Raw genomic sequence first — 22,419 nt, 5'->3', positions numbered from 1 at the left:
ACTAGAACTGAAAACTTGGCTGAAGATATACAACTCCACATCCACCCCAACCACTTTGAGTCAAATCCCATTTTGTGTAGTGTCTTCAACAAGAACTGCCAATTGATGCTATCATACGCTTTCTCAATATCCAACTTACAAATGAGCCCTTTCTCTTTTCTTTTCTGCCACGAGTCTATCACCTCATTCGCAATTAAAGAAGCATCAAAGATTTGTCTTCCCATCACAAATGCATTCTGAGTTGGGGCTACCACTTTGTTTAACACTCTCTTGAGTCTATTAGCTAACACTTTAGCCATCAATTTGTATAGCCCCCCCAGGAGACTAATGGGTCTAAAATCTCCCAAATCAGCCGCTCTCCCTTTCTTAGGAATCAGAACCAAAAAAGTGTTATTGAGACTTTTGAGAAAGGAGCTTTGCTCATGAAACTCCTTAAACATCTCCAAGATCTCCCCTTTCACAAAATCCCAACAACTTTGCCAAAACGCCATAGTAAAGCCATCCGGCCCAGGGGCTTTATCCCCACTCATCTCCATTAAAGCTGAATGAATCTCATTTTCAGAGAACGGAATCTCAAGATTCTCTGCTTCTTGCTGGCTAATTTGATCTAATTGGATCCTCTCAATATCCGCCTTCCACCCCAAGTCTTCTGAGAGCCTCTGTTGATAAGCATTTGCAATCCCTTCCCTTACCTCCTGTTCCTCTACCAGCCAAACCCCATCAATTTTAATTCTGTCCAAAGAATTATTGTTACGGTGGGCATTCGCCATCCGATGAAAAAATCCCGTATTTTTATCCCCTTCCTTAAGCCAAACCTCCCTTGAGAGTTGTCTCCAATGACTTTCTTCCAAAAGGACCCATTTTTTATAGCTTTCCTTTGCTTCCTTTTTTAATTCTGTCTCTTTCAAAGACAATCTTCTTTCGCTTTCCACACGGTCCCAATAATCCACTTGCTGCAGGGCTGCACTTTTGTTACCTTTTAGATTTCCAAAGACCTCTCTATTCCAAGCTTTTAGTTTCTGTTTAAGCTCCTTCATCTTTGCTGCCAATCTATAACTAGCAGTGCCTCTGACCTCAATTTCCCTCCACCAATTCCGGATAAGGTCTAGAAAACCCTCAACTTTTAACCACATGTTTTCGAACCTAAAGGGAGATGGACCTCTCCTTAGCCCGCCTCCTTCAAGAAGAATGGGAAAGTGGTCAGAAACAGGACGAGGCAACCTTCTTTGAATCACCCCACTGAACTGATCTAGCCAGCTAGGAGACACCAAGAACCTGTCCAATCTTGCCCAAGTCTGGTTATTAAGGCCCCCGCTCCAAGTGAACACTCCCCCTTGCAACGGGAGATCTACTAGCCCTAAATCATCAATAATATGAGCAAACCTCCTCATGGTCGGGGTTATTCTCCCTTGGCGGCTTCTTTCTCTTTGAAAGAGGGTACTATTAAAGTCACCCCCTAGGCACCACGACTCGTCCCAGATTCCTCTTACAGCCCCAAGCTCTTCCCACAGGCATTCTCTTTCCTCTTTGGTGAATGGGCCATAGACTCCCGTAAACACCCAAACAGCCCCATCTTCCACATTCTTGAATCTACATGAAAGGGAGTACTGTCCCTCCTCCCAATCCACAATTTCCAATGACCTTTTATCCCAGCAAATCAACAACCCTCCCGCTGCCCCATCCGCATCCAAAGCCCTCCAATCTAAGAATCTTCCCGAGCCTAAACTTCTCACCACCCCCTCCGACATTGGCTGAATTTTTGTCTCCTGAATACACAGTAAGTCAACCTTTTGATTCCTTATAAATGTCTTGATAATTTTCCCCTTGGACCTGTCATTTGCCCCCCTCACATTCCAACTTAACAGCTTTAGCTTCATTAATCTACTGCAAGCTGATCCCCTTTGCCCTGTGAAAGGCTTTTTTGCTTACACCCCTTCTCATAATTAACTGAGCACTTCAGTCTCTTCAATTCCCTTTCAAATTTTGACTTCTCCATCAATTCTTTGCTGTGAATTCTCTCTCGTCTCTTTCTTATTTTGATCAAGAAGTTCAAAATTTCCTTTTCCAACCCTTCTGTCGAAAAGCCCAAAAAGTGACTAAACTTGGCCAAGCTGCTTTCTTCCCATCTATCCTCTTTCTCAGTTCTGACCTCTTGAAGTTCTGTCCTCTCTGAATTCCACTCCACCCCCCTAGCCAAATTAGGGTCCTTATTGAATTCTACCAAGTCCTAGCATCCATTGCCATCCATTCCGAGGCCAACTTCATTACTTTCCCCTAGCACCCCAAAGTGATCGAAAGGCTCCCCCTCCGGAGTCCGATCAAAAGAATACAAGATGAGATGAGAAGACCCATAACCCCTTTCCCTTTCTATCCTTAGTCCAGAATACCTCATGGCTTCCTCTGCCAGCGCCTTGTGCTGAAAGTATGACTTTCTCCCTTTTCTTCCTTGCTTCCTCTGTCTCCCAGATGACTAGGTGCTCTCCCTCTAAAGAACTCCCGTTGCTAGCAATTCTGCAGTCCAGAAGACTTCCTTTCTCCAGGGGTCTTTTACCTTTGTTTTGGGCCATGGACTGACTTGGTCTGGCCTCTTCCATCTCAACCATTGGGCCTCTCCCATCATGAGCCCATCTTTTGGGCTGGCTAGCCTCTGGTCCAACAGGGATGGTCCCCCTTTCCTTTAATGTCAGGCCCCTCCCTGCACTCAGCCCACATGGGCTCTTCTCTACCCCCCTTATCATTGACGCCTGGGCCTAGTCTGCTTTTCCTTTCCAGCCCGAGTTGCTCTCCTGCCCGCCCAGCCTCTTATCTGAATTTATCATCTCCTCGGGCCGTTCAAAGATTGACTCTTGGGTCGTGGGCTTAATTGGTCTGGCCCCATTCATCAAACAACCATCCCCGTCAAAAGCCCAGCTCTTGGATGGCCCAGCCTCTGGCCCCGCCCCTTCTTCCACCACTCCCTTTAACTTTAGGCCCGTAGGTTTCGGCCCACAGACCTTTCTCTCATAACCCATGGGCACTGATTGTTGGGCCTGGTCAACTATCCCCTCCCAGCCCATAACCCTCTTTTGTCTCCCTGTCTCCTCATCTGACGATAGCAGCTCCTCGGGCTTTTCAATGGCCGATTCCACCTCCATGCGCGAACCGGAGCGTGAGATGTTGTCATCCCTAACCTCCCCCCATTTTCGGCTGTCAACCCTAACCTTCTTGACTGACGACCTGAGCTCCCACCAGAGGGCGAGGGTGAAAGCTTCTTCCTCGATCCCAATCTCCAGCGTACTCGGTTTAGCTCCACCGTCCGTCTTAACCAGAATCCTAGCCCATTGGAGCTCTTCCAGCTTCTCCGTCTGCGAATCGATGTCAATGAAACCACCGCATTCATCCCCCACCCTGCTCAATACAGTCGGGTTCCACAACGACACTGGTAGTCCAAAGATTCTAACCCAAACTTCATTAGTTTGTTCCTCCTCCTCCCTGCATCCACTCCTTGGGCTCCATTTCTCAAAACTTAGCCTTAGCTCTCCTATCATTCTTTCTCCTGATAGGGAAACCCGTTGAGCTTCTTCCAAAGATTCAAATTCCAACAAGATTCTGCTTCTCTCCAATTTTGCCAGCCCTAAACTTCCTTTCAATCCCCAAGAGCTCGCCAGAAATCTCCCCCATTTCTCCAAATCTTCTTCATTGCCTGACCTAGGGTTCCAACTCTCGACAACACAATACTCCAATTTTTCCAGATTTCTTTGGATTTCCTCCCTCCATACCTTCACCTGAACTGAATTTATAACTCTACAGATCGGTCTCTTCACCACTTCCGCGAACGTTCTCTTCACATCCATGTTTCCACCTACCATTTCTTCTTGCATATTGTTCTTTCTATCGATTGACCTACGCAGAATCTGTAGATTTTCCGCCATTGCAGCCCATCCCTTTTTTCCTCCTTTACCTTTTGAAATGTAGATACAGTATTGTTTTCGTTCCAAATCAGTTACCCTTAGCCGGAGGAAGCATCCCACTTTATTTACGCTTCGCCACAGAGAGTAGGATCTCCCCTGTTCCTTCCATTCCTTCACCCATATGTCTTCCTTCTCGTCCCTTATATAGTGGTTTAGGCCCTCTATTAGGAACCCTAAACTCTCTGCTCCCACTCTGACCCAAGACGAGACTACCCCTTTACTTTCCTCTATAAATATTTGGGGTTTTCCTCTTCTCTCTATAATCTCCAACTCAAACACCTTGGATTCTACTGCAAACCTGCTCCCCCTTAGCCTTCTTCGAGACCCCTCCTTATCTTCATCTCCCTCGCCGGCTTAATCTCGCCTTTTTCCTTCCTCACGTGCTCACTCGCTACCGCGCTCACTCTCTCTCTCTCGCTTTCTCTCTCCCATTCATTCACTAATACCAAATATGAATCGGAATCAAAAATTATTTTAAGTGTTTTACAAAACTATTAGGAAAGGGAAAGGGAATTAGTGTAGGCCTTTTTATTGAGGCAAGGTTGCCTCTTGCCCCAGCCAACTTTAGGAGTGTGGATGTTGGCTTCAACTCAAAGGAAGGGACGAAATGTTTGTATGTAGATGCTATTAGGAAGGTTCATAATAGGGTAGGTGAAGCAATCTAGATCCGGGTGGGACCGAAGATGTTCAAGATAGAAAGGAGCAATTGAGGAGTTGTCTGGTTGGGAGGTGGGGTGAGGGTTCTGATCCTAGCCCAGTTTTAAGCTTGTTAAACAGTTGGGTAGCCATTAATTGGCCAATGAGAAGGGGAGTGAAGATTTCTCTACTGGGGGGAGCTCTTCTGTTGTTTGACTTTGAGGATTTCTTGGACTTTGAAAGAGTGCTCTTAAGGGGTTTAAGAAGGTTTAACGAGAAGGTGTTACATCTGGAGAGGTGGAGCCCAGAGGTAGGTTGCTTCCAGAAAGATGGTTAGGCTAAGGAAGTGTGGGTGAGAGTGGTGGGATTACCTCATCACCTTTGGAGTCAGAATATTTTCAAAAAGATAGGAGATTGTTGTGGGTCTTTGTGGTAGTGGATGAGGGAACTACTAGTTGGCACTTACAATGAGCTTGAGTATTGGTATGTTCAAATAGGAGTGTCACACCAAGGACGTTATAGGTAGTAGAAGGTTTGGTTGTTTTTGCTATATAGCTATGGTAAGAAGTACCACCTTGATTTTGTCTAGTGGAGCCAAAGGGCAAAATTAGTGTCTAGAAGGGAAGGGTAGAGGGTGAGAATTAAACGTGTGTTGCTAAGTGCTGAGGAGCCAATATTGACGAGGCAAAAGGAGGTTATGGGCATGTCACTTGTTGATTGCAAGAGTGGTTTGGTAGGGTGGGAGGTGGCCAACACCTCTAAAAAGGGGTTTACAGAGGTGTTAGGGGCAATGGTGACAAGGGAAGTGCTTCAAGAAGTGGAATGTCTTAAGGTTCCTTAAATAGAGGCTGGTAGTGGAAGAGTGGGGGTGAGCCAGGATGTGAAGTGGGCAACTAGAGGTCCAACGGGTAGTAGTGGGAAAGAGGCCTAGTTTAGTAGGGACCCAAAGTCTAGTTCTTTTAAGTGTGGGCGGAGTGGGATGGCCCAGGCACATTTAGGCCTTAAGTTCTCTCATGGGGAGGGCTTTAAAAATGGGGAGAGGGCTCCTTCGAAGTCCTTAGTTGCAGATGGAGTCTTCGTGAATGGTGGTAGGGTTGGTTCTTCCCCATAGTTGGCGCCTCCATTGTCACTTGGCGGAAGCAGCAAGATTCCTGGGTTCGTCATTTCTTTATGTTGCCTCTGTGGGGGGTGGGACTTCTTCTACTTTTTCTCCTTCTTTTGAGTTAGATGGTGATTCTCAAAGTCAGACAAAGGGGGCAAGGGGGGAGTTTTCCCATCTTGAGCACTTGGCACCGCTGAGGATGATTTTGGTAGATGGGAGATTGGTGGAGTTTTCAGCAAACAAGGGAAAGGAGGTGGTGGTTAGGGGGAGGTTGGGTGAGACAGTGAGGAGGAGAGGGTCTCGGTGGCGGGTGAGGGGGATGTTGCGCTTGAGGAGAGGGCTTTTAGTAGTTTGGTTGCCTTGAGTAATTTCTTAGGCATGCCAATAGAAGGTTTTGAGGAGGAGATCTTGACGCTTCTTAATAAGATCAAGAAAAGGAAAGGACGAGAGGGTCAAGCATCGAGTAAGAGAACAAGTAAATTTGTTTCCTCTTATTTTGAAAGAGAGCTTAAGAAGTTAGAGTGGTTTGTAAAATACTAAGGGATAAAATTAAAAGGAGAAAGGGATTAGAGGAAGTGGGGTGTGTTCGTTAGGTGGTTTATGAAGTTAAGGATTTTTCTCTTGAAACATGAGAGGGGCCAATGACAACAATAAAAGAATGGTTTTAAAATCTTTCATCAGGTTGCAAAGGGTAGATTTGGTCTACCTTCAGGAAACCAAAATTCAAAAGGTGTTAGTAGGGTTGGTGCAAGGTCTAGGAAAAGACAAATTCTTAAAATGGGGTGAGCTAAAGGCAAAGGGGGCAATATGCAAGGTCTTGGTTTTTTGGGACAAATAGGGTGTTAGAGCTAGTGGGTATAGAAGTTGGGATTTCTTGCCGTTTTAAGAATTGTGAAGATGGGTTTGTCTAGGTTTTCATGGGGAGTGTATGGTAACTCAGATGGGGGTGATGGAGAGGGTTTCTAGGTAGAATTAGGGGCCATTAAGGGTCTGTGGAGTGACCCATGGTGCATTGGAGGTGATTTTAGCATTGTCCATTTTCCAAGGGAGCGTACTAGTAGGCTGTCTATGGCCATGAGAAGATTTTTTGAGGTAATTGAGGACCTTCAGTTGAGAGATCTTCCTTTGCTAGGAGGGTCTTTTACTTAGAGCGGAGGCTTGAATAACCTTACCTAATCAAGGTTAAATCATTTGCTTGTCTCAGAGGGGTGGGAAGGCCATTTTAGCGGAGTATTGCAAAATATCTTACCTAGACCTATGTTAGACCATTCTTGATTGTGGAGTGACTTGGTGTATCACTACGGACTTTAATGTGGTCAGATTTCTTGGAGAAAGGACAAATTACTCAAAGATGCCATTAGTAATGAGGTGATTTTTGGAGACAATAGAAGAGCTTCGATTGAGGGGTTTGCCTCTCACAAGGGGCTCTTTCACTTGGTGTGGTGGCTCGAATAATTTGATCATCTTCTAGGCTAGATCACTTCCTTGTATTTGATGAGTGGAGAGCCATTTTAGTGGCTATATTAGAGTGTGTTGTCTAAGCAGTAAGCCCACTTCTGATCATGCTCTTATTTCGATGGATGGAGTAGGGATTAGAAGTGGAAAAACTCCTTTTCTGTTTTGAAAATGTATGGCTGACAGTGGCAGGTTTCCAAGATCTAGTTGGGAATTAGTGGCCAAGCTATAATTTTAGTGGCTCTTGTAGTTGCATCATTGCTAGCAAGCTAAAGGCTCTAAAGCAATATATCATAGTTTGGAATAGAGAGGTGATTTGGAATGTCTCCACGAACAAAAAGGTCACGCTTAATCATATTGGTCTTTGGCATGCCAAAGGAAGAGATTCTAGTCTTTCCCTTGAGGAAACTGAGGCTAGCAGAAGGGTAGTGGAGGATTTCAACAAGTGGGCAAACATAGATAATTATGGTTGAAAAAAGGAGATAATAACTCAAAGTTCTTTCACAAATAGCTAATGCTCAAAGAAGAAGGAATTTTTTGTTTCTATCAAAGTGGACAGAAGAAAATTAATCGAGGAAGCTGAGATAATGAATAGGGTGATTAATGTGTTCAAGCACATTTGTTCAAAGCCAGGGGATTAGAGATCAAACATAGTAAGTTTTCTTTTCCTTCTTTGGAAAACGAAGATTTGGGGTTTCTTAAGAAACCTTTTTTTTGAGGAAGAAGTTCTTTAAGCTCTCTCCAATTGGTGTGGGGATAATGCTTCTAGTTTGGATGGGTTCACATTTGGAAATTTTGGTGGGACATTGTCAAGAATGAATTAATGGACTTTTTGCGAAGATTCATGACTTGGGTCACTTTGAGAGAAGTTTAGACACCACTTTTATAGTGCTTATTCCTAAGAAAGTGAGAGCAAAGGATTTGAAGGACTTTCACCTTATTAGTTTGGTGAGGAGTCTTTATAAGCTCCTAGCTAAAATTTTGGCTAACACATTGAAAAGAGTGGTGGGGAAAGTGGTATTGAACTCCTAACATTCTTTTGTTGAGGATAGATAAATTTTGGACATAGTCCTTATAGCAAATGAAGCCATAGACTCGGGGCTAAAAGGCTCTAAAAGTGGGGTGATATGCAAAATGAATATTGAAAAGGTTTATGACCATGTGAATTGGGGCTTATTGTTTGCAATCATGAAAAAATGGGTTTTGGGGTGGGTAAGTTGGATGAGGTGGTGCATTTTTTCAGCTTGCTTTTCGGTTTTGATTAATGGGACCTAGGTAGGCTTCTTCCAAAGTTCTAAAGGCCTAAAACAAGGAGACCCTCTTTTCCCTTTCCTTTTCATTATGGCAATGGAGGTGCTTTCTTATATTTTGAAGAGGGTAATGGAAGGGGGCTATCTAGGGCTTCTTGGCTAGTGGTAAAGGAAGTGTGAGTATGGTAGTGTCTCATCTTTTATTTGTTGATGATACCTTGATTCTTTATGACTCTAATAAGGAGCATTTGGAGTTTATGAGTTAGGCCTTCATGTAGTTTGAGGTGATTTCTAATTTAAAAATTAATTTGAATAAAAGAAAATTGATCCCAATAAGGGAGGTTTCTAATTTTGAGGATTTCACTAGGGTAGTGGGGTATAAAGTGGGCACTGTCCCTTCCTCTTATTTAGGCCTCTTTTTGGGAGCCTCTTTTAAATCTTTGCGAACTTGGAAAATAATGGAAGAAAGATTTCAGAAATGGTTCAAAATGTGGAAGAGGCAGTACTTATCGAAAGGAATGAGACTAACTTTGGTAAAGAGTACTCTTTCTAGCTTACCAATCTACTACATGTCTTTATTTATAATCCATTGTAAGGTAAGTTTAAGATTGGAGAAGATCCAAAGGGACTTCATTTGGGGGAGGAGAGCTCCAAAGTGGGTCTCACTTAGTGAACTGATTAATAGTCTACATGAATAAGAAGGATGGGGCTTAGGTATTAGAAATTTGTCTACTCTAGATAAGGCCCTTCTTGGAAAATGGTGTTGGAGATGCGCTTTTGAGAATGAGTCTCTTGGGAAAATAGGTGATTGTTGGGAAGTATGGGGAGGAAGGGGGGAGTTGGTGTTCTAGAGTTTCAAGGGAAGGTTATGTCGTGGGTCTTTAGAAGGCTATTAGGAGCAGTTGGAAGGAGTTTGATAAAATGGTTGAATTTAGGTTAGAAAATGGTAGGAACATGCAATTTTGGAACAACAGGTGGTGTGGTGTGGATTCCCTAGACAACGCTTTCCCCAAGTTACTCTCAATAGCCTCCACCAAAGATGCCTAGGTATATCAAATGTGGGAGCAGTTAGGGGAAGCAGGTTATTGGAATCTAGTGTTCACAAGATAGAATTATGATTGAGAGATGTGAGAGGTGGAAGCTTTTTTCATAAAGTTGCAAGGGCACGTGATTAGAAAGGGTTTTGGGGATGTCATGGTTTGATGGGCCATCTTTACTGTTAAACCCTATTATTTATTCCTAGCAATTTGCAAACTGAAGGTGTTCCCTTCAGGCTTGTGTGGAACCCTTGGGTCCCAAAGTGGGTTAACTGTTTTGCATGGGAAACTTTATGGGAAATAATTCTAACTCTGGATTAGCTAAAAAGGAGAGGTTGGTGTTTATCGAGCAGGTGTTTTTTGTGTAAAGGAGAGGGGGGAATCAACAAATTATTCCTCCTTCACTGCCTTAAAGCAGCCATGCTTTGGCAGCTTATTCAAGCTCTGTTTGGTGTTCAATGGGTGATGTTGCCTTCAGCCAATGATGCTCTTTTTAGTTAGCATGGAGCTTTTGTAGGGAAGAAAAGGAAGAAGGCGTGGAGAGCAGCTCCTTTATGCTCATTTTAGGAAGGAGAGAAATCAAAGAGCCTTTGACAATTCCAACATGGTGAACCAATCAATCGCATGGTCCTTTATGTATGTTTTTGGATTGGGTTAGTGTGCATTTAGGTTTATCTCATTTTCATTGTTTGATTTTATTGTTTGGTTAGGTTGTAAGTGAGGCGAGGGTGTTGTTTTTTGTGTATCCCTCTTCTTTTTTGGCCTTTGGTGCATTGTATACATTGTATATACTTTTGTTTGCCCTATGTTAGGCACTTTTATTATAACTGCTTTTACCAATAAAAGTTATTTTTCGTATTCATTTAAGACACCCAACATGTAGACACAGTGCATTTCTTATCTAACTGCTTTGAGTTTGGAGGGAGTGATAATTGTAGGGACTAATTTTTGGTTTGAGTTAAAGTGTGGAGCAGAATGCCTTTTGAGTTTTTAGTTTTGAACTCAAAACAATTCTCATCAAGTATGGTCTGCAAGAATTGATATGTTCCTATTTTTGTGAAGTTGTTTGTTCTTTTGAGGCGTATTCTTAATATCTTTTGACCTTCCTTATGTGTTGTATTTGCTTCTCATTTTAGATAATGGACCCAAAGATGGATTCTGGTATTGTTTGTAAATATTATTCTGTTGATGAAGCCATCGAGAATGGTGCTGCTCCAGTTCCTCTTAGCTTTGATAAAACTATTGATGTCCAATGCACTATTGACATCATGGACCATCTTCTATCATGCGAGGTATTTTCAACATTACGTTTCAGTCAGTCCAACTGGTTTCCTTGTGTTCTTCCTTCTAAATTATAATCTCACATGGCAGGCAACATGGCACAAGGGTCATTCATTGGCACAAACTGTCTTTTCATGCATCTATCTTCTGAGGCTTGATAGAACTTCTTCACATGCTATATTGCATTCATATTGCAGACTCATACGTGCAACCTGCAAGGCAGTTATTTCAGTTGTCTCAGACGCAAGAACACATGAAGTAAAGTATTCCAACAGTTCTTTTATCCTCCCCTTTTTGTAATTTAATGGTTCTTTCTTGTTTTCTCTCCCCCTACTCCCTGCCAAAAAAAAAAAAAAAAAAAAAAAAACAAAAAATACACTTCTTTGCGTATGCTATTTATCTTTGTTCAGAGTGACTATTTGATATAGATAATTAGTTATTCTGAAATTAAATTATGTAGACAATTTGTCTAGTTCTGGCATTGAGGAGTTAGCTTCTCAAAACTAAAACGATGTTTTATTTATGCTCCCTGGATGGATATAAGGAACAAATGGAAGAATGTTTAGGGTATGGCTTCCTGGATGGATGTTTGGGGCAAAGAGAAGAATAAAGCAAAACAAGGTTTGGGGTACTTATACATCACTCCATTTGTACAAAATGTTTTCACACATCCTCATAGAAGAAAAATTCATTTTTGTCTACATACATATTTTCTGAATTGCAGAGTTACAATATTTATTCATTTTTTATGAGCAACTTTTCTTGAATGCTTTTTGTTTCAAATTCACTTCTGATTCCATTGGTTTCCTTGGTAGGAAGAGGATCTTTTTACAATGACATATGGTCTACCTTTGAATGGGGATGGAGATGGAAAATGTTTATCAATGCTAAATGCAGTAGAAGAAACAATCTCTCGCCAATTGCGTGCTTGTAAAGCCCCATCATCTAAAAAAAGGGTGTTGGAAGGTAATGACATGATCATTTGCGCAAATTTAGTTTCTTTTCTATTAGTAAAGCACCATATATTGAGACTGTAAAGACTTGAAACATGGTTAATTTGATGGGTCTCAGAAAAGGAGGAACTATGTGAGCAGGTATTATAATGAGTCATCAAGGCAGGGTCCTAGCTGATCAGTTTTCCCATTTTGATAACACTCCAGTAGTATCAGCATAGCTAGGTGGCTCTTAGGGATTGGTTATGCCAAAAAATCCATCTTGGATATTATAATATTCAAATAGAGAGGAACCTATAAAAAAACTACTCAAATAGAGAGGGACTCACCAGATGTTATTAATTCAATCACAGGTAATTCCTCTAGGCTCAGATTTTGGCCTCTTATTCAGGAGTATAGAAATATCCTTACGCAAACCTTCTCTAGTGATGAGGCATCAATAGAGAAGCAAATGAAGATACAGACTCTATGGAAAATTTAACCAGTGAATAAATAGACAAATTTTTGTGTTGATAATTTTCCAAGGGAGATCATCTGTATCGTGATGAAAATTTTACAGATAGGTTGAAGCCCTGGATTGGTGTTGCTTAGACTCTCTTGCTGAATCAATTTCAGCAGTTACTGGAAGAGAAAAGAGAAAAAGAAAAGAAAAAGAGCTTCCTGTGATAAATGGAGGTGGAAGTTGGCTATTGGCAATGAACTCTGATGTAATCAATAAATCTGCTTTCTAGGTTATTGTTGTTCATTAGTCCCACATAGTACCACCAGTTGTTTATGCAATTAATGATGTCTGTTATTGTTTTGAGTTGCAGTTTTACCATCTATTTTCCATTACTACCCTTTTTCCTTATGCAAACAGTATTTTTCAGAGGATTTCTCTTGATTATTGTACTACCTATTTTACTGCAGATATAGAGCCATTACAACCTAATCTTGATTTGGAAGAAGGTTATTGCAAAGCTTTGCTATGTCGCTTACGCTTTCGTAAGGTCTTACCCTGTGTTTACTCTCTCTTTATTGCTCATGATTGCTCCCAGTCTATTTCATTATATTTTTTCCTTTGAAAATAATATTGCCCTGGCCTGCCCTATCCAAAGTGGCAGGGGCTTTTACGATTACCAGCACTGTTTCTTCATAATCATGTGTTCATGATTACCAGTCCTTTTCCTACATCAACATATGCGTCTCTAGATGTGCTTCTACTATTTTGTTTCTCCCTGTTTAACTTTATTCTTCCTACCGCCCATCCTTTCAGGGCATTAGGAATACTTTAGTATGTTGAACTCTAGAGGAAATCTAGAAAATAATTGCATGCATTATTCTTTAAAATTTAATAGACTTCTAAAATAATTTCAAGAATTTGTTTTACCCCTGTAGTGGCTTATTTGTGTGAGCCTCAGTTTATTTATTTGGAGCTATGATTTTATCCATAAACAAGCTTTTGCTATGAAGTTGAGTTGAGATGGAGTATTTCCTATCTTGTGACATATTGTGCATTTTAAGAGTATGACGAAGAATGGCAAGGGTTAGTGGGTTTATGCCCCCAAAACTGCATATCATATTAGCACTTGGAAGTGAAGCACCAGCAATGTTCAGATACAGTAAGAAATAGGCAAACTGACAAGGTTTCTCACACTTAAATGGAGGGTCAGTGGATTTTGATGGGTGTACCGTGAGACACCCAGGTCAAACGGGCATTGGAGCAGTGATCAAAGACCATAATGAGATTGTGGTTAGAGATTTTTCAAAACCGACAGGAGAAACTTTAGTCATCAAGGCAGAGATTTTAGCCTTTCTAGAGGGCTTGCTACAAGCTAGGGCTTTAAGCCTTTCTAACCTACAAGTGGTAGGGACCCTATCGTGTTGTTATCTTGGGTGGCTAAGTTAGAAAGGCCTTTGAGGTACAATGGGTTGCTCTGTCAAATATTTAGATGTTGCACACATCCTGAACTGCTCTTTCTCTTGGTCTCCTCACTCAACTAATAATTTTGTGGATCTTTTAGCAAAAAAGGAGCAATGATTCGGTTTCATTTTGCAGGAGATTATTTACCCCCTTAATGAATGTCTAGTTGCTTCTCCTTGTACAGTTGCATGTGGTACTCCAGCGATGTATAGATCTCTTTCTTCTCTGGGAGAAGATTTCTCCACCACTTCTTTTGATCAGATTTTGTAAATTTTGGAAGGATTCCTCATCCTTCACTTGTATTTTTAAATTCATATCAATGAATATGTTTGTTTCTTATTTAACAAAAGGAATATGGTAGTCTGGTAGAGTCATCAACTTGGAAAATAAGGATACTAACAAGCAAAATTGTGGATCAGTATATGTCAATGATTAAAAGAAGTAAGGTAGTCTTCTATAAAACACAAGGTGGAAAGGGTACAAATCTAGGGACACTGAACATGGGTTATAAACTTTGATATACTCTGAAAGACATAGGACAAAGTAAGGATAGTTGTAGATAAAAATCTACGAGGAACTTGAAGACTTTATGAATGGAGGTGATAGAATAATATCAATAACCTATATATATATATCAATAATACTTGTCTTAGGAGAAGAGATGGTATGATTTGCACCTGAAGTAGGAGTCGATGAAATCATCAAACGAAGATTTGGGAGAATATGTATGAACTAGTTCAAGAGAATAGATAATGGAGAGATTTTCTTGGAGGAGACATAAGTGACCTCAAAAAGGGAGGGTTTGAAGAGCTGCATATGGGTTATGGATTTGAAGAGAATGAGGATGGAGATATCATCATAAAGTATCTTAGATTTTTGTAATTCTTTTTAGTTTGTTCAGCTTGTATGACTTCTTGTTGAGGAGTTTCTTCTTTTGTTCTGATCAGACTTGTATATGTGGAAGGATGTCTCATCCTTCTTGATTTTTTTTTAACTAATAAAAAAACTCTAGTGTGTTTCTAATTGAAAAAAAAAAAAAAAAATGACATCGTTAGCAACCCTTTATAAAAGGGGATCAACAATTACTAACATTTAAAAGTAGATCAAATACTAGTCAAATAAAACTTTGCTTCTTGCTACTATGATTGGTGGAGGCTATGGAAAGATTGTAAAGTAGTACCCAGGAGAGATTTTAACCACATTATAGACAGTTGATAGAAGGTAAGATGTACTGCAAGATGGAGAAAGAATAGGGGACATATACACACAAGAGCTAGGTGGTGGAATGTAGGTGGAAAAAATCCATAACATAAAGATATGATCATAAAGTAGGAAAGTGAAGCTTGAAGAAGTTTAGAATGTTGCTGGGGAATGTAATAAAGAATTTGCTGCCATTTTTTCCTTTTCCTGGTTGATCTGTGGAACCATTCTAGCGTATCTTGATGTTTCTCTTTCTAACTGTTTGCCATAATCAGAAGTCTGATCGAGGATGCAATGGAAGAGAGAGAAAGACCTAGAGAGAGAGTGTGTGAAAGCGAGGGAGATGAAAGCTGGTCCCAGGGTGGGATCGGGGACTCAGTGAGCCATTTCCAGTCAGGGGGTAGGAAAAGGAGTTTTGGGATAGAATCCAAGAATTTTCTGGTCGAGACAGAGCAGAAGAAGGGCAGGATGCAAATCCTCATAGTGGAAAGAAAGGGAGACGTTTCTTCTTGGATCAAGTTGGGGCCGGCAAGTTTAGGGCCACTCATTGAAGGCTTGGTCTCTTGTTCAAAGGACATGAGAACTGGCTACTGGGAGAAACGCTGGCAAGAGAAGGGGAGATTTTTCTCCCTAGTGCGAGGCGAAAATAAGGGGGGATGGTTCCTTCGATTGGGGGTTATTGATAGGGCAAAGAAGAGGTTCAGTATCTTTGTCCCCAAAGGCAGAGGAGCAAAAGGAGGTTGGATCCTATTGGCGGAGGCGCTGCGTGAGATGGAGCCTAGACCAGGCGGGCAAGCGGGACAAGAGGACAAGGGCAAACTTTGGATACCCATGTGGGGAAAATCCTTTGCGGAGGTGGTCAAGCAAAAATGCAGCACCGGAGACGAGGTGGTTAGGGTAAAAGTGGATAGCAGAGCTATAAGGGCGAATTTGGAGAAGCTGAACCAATGCCTTGTCGGTAGCTGGAACCCAAGGCGTGGAGAGGGGGAAGATTTAAGGAGCTGGGGGACCCAAATGTCAAAAGCGTGGGGGCTAAGGGGCAATTTAGGCTTGGCCAAAATGAACGAAGGAAAGGTATTATTGGAATTTGAGTTGGTAAATGAAGCTGAAAAAGCCCTAGTTGATGGGGAAATAGAGGTCGGGGGCTTCGTCATGCGACTGGAAAAATGGAGCCAAAGAACGGGATGTTTGTCGGAGGAAGAGAAAGAAGGAGAGGCCTGGGTAAGGATTGTGGGTCTTCCCATTTCCCTATGGAATCGAGACATTCTGAGTAAGATAGGAGAGGGGTGCGGGGGCTTTGTGGATATAGATGAGAAAACGGAGAGGAAGGAGGAGATACAGTGGGCTAGAATTCGGGTTAGGATAAATGGAGGGAAAATCCCTAAAATGGTGGAAATATGCATTGAGAATCTGTGCTATTCACTCTCTCTGTGGTGGGAGACGAGACCGACGATGCGTGTGACGTCGACCGTCGAGAAAGGAAAATCCATCGGAGCAGATGAAGAGGACGAGGGTGGCGGAGCAGAGGGAGAGGTTGAGGGTGAGGTCCAGCCACGCGAGGGCAAGCGCGTGAGGAAGGTTGGGGGAGGCTCGAGGCTCGAGGAGCAGTTGCAGAAGGTGGATGGGACGCGGAAAGTGACTCATGGGTCGGGGCGATCCACGGAGTGCTCTCGTGGGTTGGGTGCGCTGCAACTAAGGCCCAAGGGAAAGGGGATTATGCAGAGTGGGCCTACTGAGATGGGCTTTGTGGTGGAGCCTAGTGGGTCTAAGGGTTTAAGCCCATCTTCTTCCTTTGTGGTCTCTATTGGACAAAAGGGGAAGGCGGATTCCAGACGAATTAAGGCTTGGAAGCCCACGGTGGATATAGGGCTGGTAGAAGATGGTCAAAGGCCAATGAGGGAGCCAAGCGACCATCTTGTTGAGGCCCAAAGTCGCGGCCCAAGCTCGGGAAGCCCAATCTACGAATGCTCTCTGTTTTGGGAGAAGGATGAGCTGAGGAGGCTGAGAGAGGCAGAGGCTTTCCACACAGAGCAAACGAAGACTGATCTTGCCTTGGTAGAGGAAGCGAAGAGGTACGTCCAGTTCGATTGCTTAAGCCCTGAGCCTCCTCTCTCCCCTTCTTTTCTTTTTGGTCGGATTCCAGTGGGGGAATTTTGCGACCTTTCTGGGCCTGGAAAGAAGTGTGATGAGGATGAAAATCCGCTCCAAATGATCATGGGATCGGAATCCCCCTTGAGAAAAAATGGAGAATGTTGGGATTTGGTGGAGGTTAGCAAGAGCAGCACTGACGATGTTGGAAAGGATGTGAGCTCTGATCAAATAGTGCCACGAGTAAGTAAGGCAGGGGAGGAGATTAGCTGGGAGAACAGTGATTTAGCCAAGTTCAGTAATTTTCTGGGGTTCTCGACAGAAGGATTGGAGAAGGATATTATGGAATTTCTGGTTAAAATTCGGAAGAGAAGGGAAAGAGTTCATAGCAAGAGCATTTTGGAGAAATCCAAATTTGAGAGGGAGTTGAAAAGATTAGAGTGCTCCATTAATTATGAAGGGGGGAAGAAGCAAAATGTTGGTGGGCAAGTGAGGGGGTGCCAAATTATGGAGTTTAAATGAAGATAAGAATACTGAGTTGGAATGTCCGGGGGGCCAATGACAGCGCCAAAAGAAGGGTCATTAAGGCAGTGATCAGAAGTCAGAGGGTGGATCTTTTTTGTCTTCAGGAGACCAAAATTGAGACATTGTCGGAGGGAGTGGTGAGAAGCTTGGGTTCTGGTAGGTGGTCTAATTGGACGGCTTTAGATGCTCTGGGCACTGCAGGAGGGATTCTGGTGTGTTGGGATAAGAGGTCTCTGGAGGTGATGGAGACGGAGGTGGGGAAATTCTCAGTCTCGTGTAGGATTAGGAATGTGGAAAATGGGATGATATGGATATTTACTGGGGTGTACGGTCCTTTCCCCAAAGAAGACAGGGATTGTCTTTGGGAAGAGCTAGGGGCGATTAGAGGCTTGTGGGAGGAGCCATGGTGTATTGGGGGGGACTTCAATGTCATCTTGTCCCAGCGAGAAAGGAGTAGACAGGGAAGATTGTCTGGGGCCATGAGAAATTTCGCCCAAACTGTGGATGATTTAGAGCTAATTGATCTTCCTATGCAAGGGGGCATTGCCACTTGGAGTGGGGGAAGGAATAACCAATCCTGGCAAGGCTAGACAGGTTTTTGGTGACCCAGCAGTGGCTAGATATGTTCAGTGGGGTAGCCCAATGCAGAATGCATAGACCTACGTCCGACCACTTTCCTATTTTGTTGATGGGTGGGGGGGGTTAAGGAGAGGCCCAACTCCGTTTAGATTCGAGAATATGTGGCTGAAAATGGACGACTTTAAGGGTCTTCTCCGGGGGTGGTGGCAAGGGATTGAGGCAAGAGGTAGGGCCAGCTTCAGATTGGCCTACAAGATGAAGGTTGTGAAACAAAATATTAAAGTCTGGAATAGGGAGGTGTTTGGAAGGGTGGAAGTCAATAAAAATTCTGCCCTTCAGCAGCTGGAACATTGGGATGGAGTGGAAAGTGAGAGGAGGCTGTCCATGGCTGAAGCTGAGCAGAAAAAAGAAGCCAAGGATGCTTTTTATAAATGGGTGCTAATGGAGGAAATTCAGTGGAGGCAGAAATCTAGGGAGCTGTGGCTAAAGGAAGGGGATAGGAATACCGGTTATTTTCATCGTATGGCCAATGCTCATCGCAGGAATAATTCTTTGGATAGGATTACAATTAATGGGGAGATGCTGACTGAGGATCAAGAGGTGAGGGAGGGGATAGTGAATGCTTTCCAGAATTTACTTTCAGAAGAGACGGGGTGGAGAGCAGATATTGAGGGCCTGCAGCTCAAACAGCTTAATTCCCGGGAAGCTGAAAATTTGGAGGTGCCCTTCTCTGAGGAGGAAATTCATTTTGCACTAATGGAGATGAGGGGTGACAAAGCTCCAGGTCCGGATGGGTTCACAATGGCCTTTTGGCAAGATTGCTGGGATGTGGTGAAGGAGGAGGTGATGGAACTGTTTAAGGAATTCTTTGAGTATGGATCCTTTGCCAAGTCTCTTAATACCACCTTTTTGACCCTTATTCCCAAGAAAGGAGGAGCTGATGACTTGGGGGACTTTAGGCCAATTAGTTTGCTTGGGAGTTTGTATAAACTTTTAGCCAAAGTCCTAGCAAATAGGCTAAAGAAAGTGCTGGACAGAGTGGTCTCAGTTGACCAAAATGCCTTTGTGAGAGGGAGACAGATTTTGGATGCGTCTCTAGTAGCTAATGAGGTGATTGATTATTGGTATAAAAGAAAAGAGAAAGGGTTGATATGTAAGTTGGACATTGAAAAAGCTTATAATAGTATCAATTGGAACTTCCTTATGAAGGTTCTTCGGAAGATGGGATTTGGGTCTCGGTGGGAGGAATGGATGAGGTGGTGTATTTCTACCGCCAAATTCTCTATATTAATCAATGGGGTTCCAGCCGGTTTCTTTTCGAACTCAAAGGGGCTACGGCAAGGAGATCCCCTCTCTCCTTATCTTTTTGTTTTGGGTATGGAAGTGCTTAGCACCATGATTAGCCGGGCTGGTGAAGGGGGCTTTATTTCAGGCTGTAGGATGCGGGGGAGAGGGGGGGATGAGCTGACTGTTTCGCACCTCCTCTTTGCTGACGACACTCTAATTTTCTGCAAAGCTAGAAGAGAGCAACTGACCAATCTAAGCTGGATTTTGGCGTGGTTTGAGGCTGCCTTCGGCTTGAGAATTAACCTGGCTAAGAGTGTCCTTATTCCGGTGGGGGAAGTGGATGGGATGGAGGAGTTGGCGGCTGAGCTGGGTTGTAAATTGGGGGCGTTACCCGCTGTTTACTTGGGGCTGCCCCTTGGAGCCAATCATAAAAACGCCTCTTCTTGGGATGGGGTGGAAGAGAGAATGAGAAGAAGATTGGCCCAGTGGAAAAGGCAATATATCTCCAAGGGGGGAAGAATTACTCTTATTAAGAGCACTTTGGCCAGCATACCCATCTACCTCCTTTCACTTATTCGAATTCCTAAGGTGGTGGCAAAAAGGATTGAAAAAATCCAAAGAGATTTCTTGTGGGGGGGAGGAAGTTTGGAGGGGAAAGTTCATTTGATTAATTGGCAAGTGGTTTGCAGCCCTAAGGAGGAGGGGGGATTAGGCATCCGAAAGATAGATTTGTTGAACAAAACATTGTTGGGCAAATGGGTATGGAGATATGTCTATGAGAAGGATAACCTATGGAAAAAGGCGATAGGGGTGAAATATGGGCAAGAGGGATGTGGGTGGAGGACTAAGGAAGTTTGTGGGCCTTATGGGGTGGGGTTGTGGAAGGAGATAATGAAAGAGGCGGAGTGGTGTTGGGAGAGCATGGACCTTAAGGTTGGGAAGGGGAATAGAGTTTTGTTTTGGATGGATAAGTGGTGTGGCAATGAGGCGCTTTCTCAAACTTTTCCTCAGTTGTTTACCTTGGCGGGTCATAAGAATGCCAAAGTTTGTGAAGTGTGGGATTCTAGTTTGGGGCAAGGAGGGTGGAATCTCAGTTTGGCTAGAGATTTCAATGATTGGGAGATAGATCAGATAGGAGAAATGCTGAATCTTCTGAAGGATTTCAGGATTTCTCAGGAGGAGGACTCAGTGAGATGGAAGCGGGAAGGCAACGGCGTTTTTGGGGCCAAGGGGGCCTACAGAAGTTTGAGCGGCCACTCAGTTGGTGCTTTTCCGAATAGACGCATTTGGATGGATAGGGTTCCAACAAAAGTGTCTTTTTTTGCTTGGGAGGCAGCGTGGGGGAAGATCCTCACTTTGGATAAGCTTCAAAGAAGGGGATGGCAGCTACCTAATCGGTGTTACTTATGTGGATGCGAAGAGGAAAATGTGAATCATATTCTCTTACATTGTACAGTGGTTAAAACTATTTGGGAGATTACCCTTGTCATTTTCGGAGTTCAATGGGTGTTCCCAGAGTCGGTTATAGAGGTGCTTCATAGTTGGAGGGGTTCTTTTGTGGGAAAAAAAAGAAAAAAAATATGGAATTCCATACCGCTGTGCATTTTTTGGACGGTTTGGAAGGAAAGGAATAGGATAGTGTTCAGGGGAGGGTCTTTAGATATTCAGAAATTCAAGAATTCTTTTGTTTGTAACTTGTGGGGTTGGGCTAAGGTGTACATTGGTGAGGAAACCTACTCTCTGTTAGGTTTTTTGGAGTGGCTTGGGACCACTTGAGGGTGGGTGAGGTTTTTACCCTTGTTTTTGTTGTTTTTCCAGCCTCTTTTGGGGCTGTTTAGTATACCCCCTGTATACATGCGGCTTTTTTAGCCTTTTCTAATATATTTGACTGTTTATCTATCAAAAAAAAAAAAAACTGTTTGCCATAATCAGATTATCTCAGTTACATTGATGAACAAGTAAGATTTCTTTGTCCTTATAAGCGTGAAGTCCTTGAAAATGCCACATCAATTCAGTTGTAAGCTTAACAGACTGAAGCAACAATTTATGGTATTGAATATGATATTCTGTTCCTTTTTTATGTATGGTCAGATAAGAGCTGGAGGATTTATATGTCAGCCTCCAAAACAAAAGCTCTGAAAGATTTTTGTACATTTTGTTTAGTTCTGCTTGTGGGTGGAGCTTTCACCTTTCTTTTTTTCTTTTTTTCTGAATTCCATGTCACTTAAACATATGTATAGTTTTCATGTTTTTGCCTTGGGACCTTAAAACTATAATCTGTAACGAACTTCCATCACTTTTCTGCGACTAATGAGTAGAAATGATTGTTCAACTTTTGTCCAATCTGTTGCAATGTTGTTGCGTGAGGTTCCAGCAAGGACACTTCATCACAAATATGTTTTTCTGTGACTTAGGTTTATTTGGTGTCTTTTTCTAGTATTTATGGTTATGCTTTTCAGAACAAATATGCATAACCATTATTTCAACCATTTTCTATTTTAATAGTAGCCTTTACTATCTTTTGCTTTGTGTTCAGCAATTTTACCATGTCTTGCTTTGTGTTCAGCATTTTTACCATGTTTTGCTTTGTGTTCAGCATTTTTACCATGTTCTTATGTGCATGCGACGACCTCAAGGAAGAGGTTTGGAGTTAGCAAGAAAGCATATTGCCTCCTGCTTATCAGAGCTAGAATGCATTTATAAATCAGCTGAATTCCTTAGGTCTAGTGCATGTGGAAATTGTGAAGATGGTATAGAAGATAAAACGACAGCCTCTGGTTGTGAACCAATTGGATTCGATGCAAGTTTAAACAGTAGGTTATCTGCTCCTACCCCACCACGTGCCATTAGAATTCTTAACTGGAAAAAGGTGAGAGTGTATAGAATTAAAACTAATGATTCTAGTAATTTACTTTTGTTATAAAAATTTTGTTTGCTTTTATTCTTATAGGCAATTGAATACTTCAAGAAACTTCTTCATCATTTAGACATTATTTGTTCCTATTCTTTGGACCCCTCGTTAGAAGCTGTTTTGCGCTTTGTGGTGCAATTCCAGAAGCCTCAGCCTGATTTGGTTGCAAGAGCTCATCTCCAGGTTGGTTTTTATTAGTCCTTCATCTCTAGTCACATTTCTATTTCTCTTAGTGATTATTGATAAAGTTCCTGCTTTATTT

General features: G+C 42.6%; 1 protein-coding gene across 1 annotated transcript in view; it reads left to right on the top strand.

Moving 5' to 3' along the window:
* The window catches only part of LOC100250870 (uncharacterized), a 42,065-nt gene that overhangs the window by 10,292 nt on the left and 9,354 nt on the right, over window positions 1-22,419 (top strand). Inside the window, exons 3-8 of the mRNA XM_059740709.1 lie at window positions 10,567-10,722; window positions 10,802-10,969; window positions 11,527-11,677; window positions 12,574-12,653; window positions 21,843-22,115; window positions 22,197-22,340. Coding sequence (XP_059596692.1) covers window positions 10,567-10,722; window positions 10,802-10,969; window positions 11,527-11,677; window positions 12,574-12,653; window positions 21,843-22,115; window positions 22,197-22,340 — 972 coding nt within the window. The remainder of the gene's footprint in view (window positions 1-10,566; window positions 10,723-10,801; window positions 10,970-11,526; window positions 11,678-12,573; window positions 12,654-21,842; window positions 22,116-22,196; window positions 22,341-22,419) is intronic.

Source organism: Vitis vinifera, chromosome 11, assembly GCF_030704535.1.
Source record: "Vitis vinifera cultivar Pinot Noir 40024 chromosome 11, ASM3070453v1".
NCBI classification, from domain to species: Eukaryota; Viridiplantae; Streptophyta; class Magnoliopsida; order Vitales; family Vitaceae; genus Vitis; species Vitis vinifera.
The sequence above is the reverse complement of the archived record's forward strand: the minus strand, read 5'-3'. Positions and strand labels throughout refer to the sequence as shown.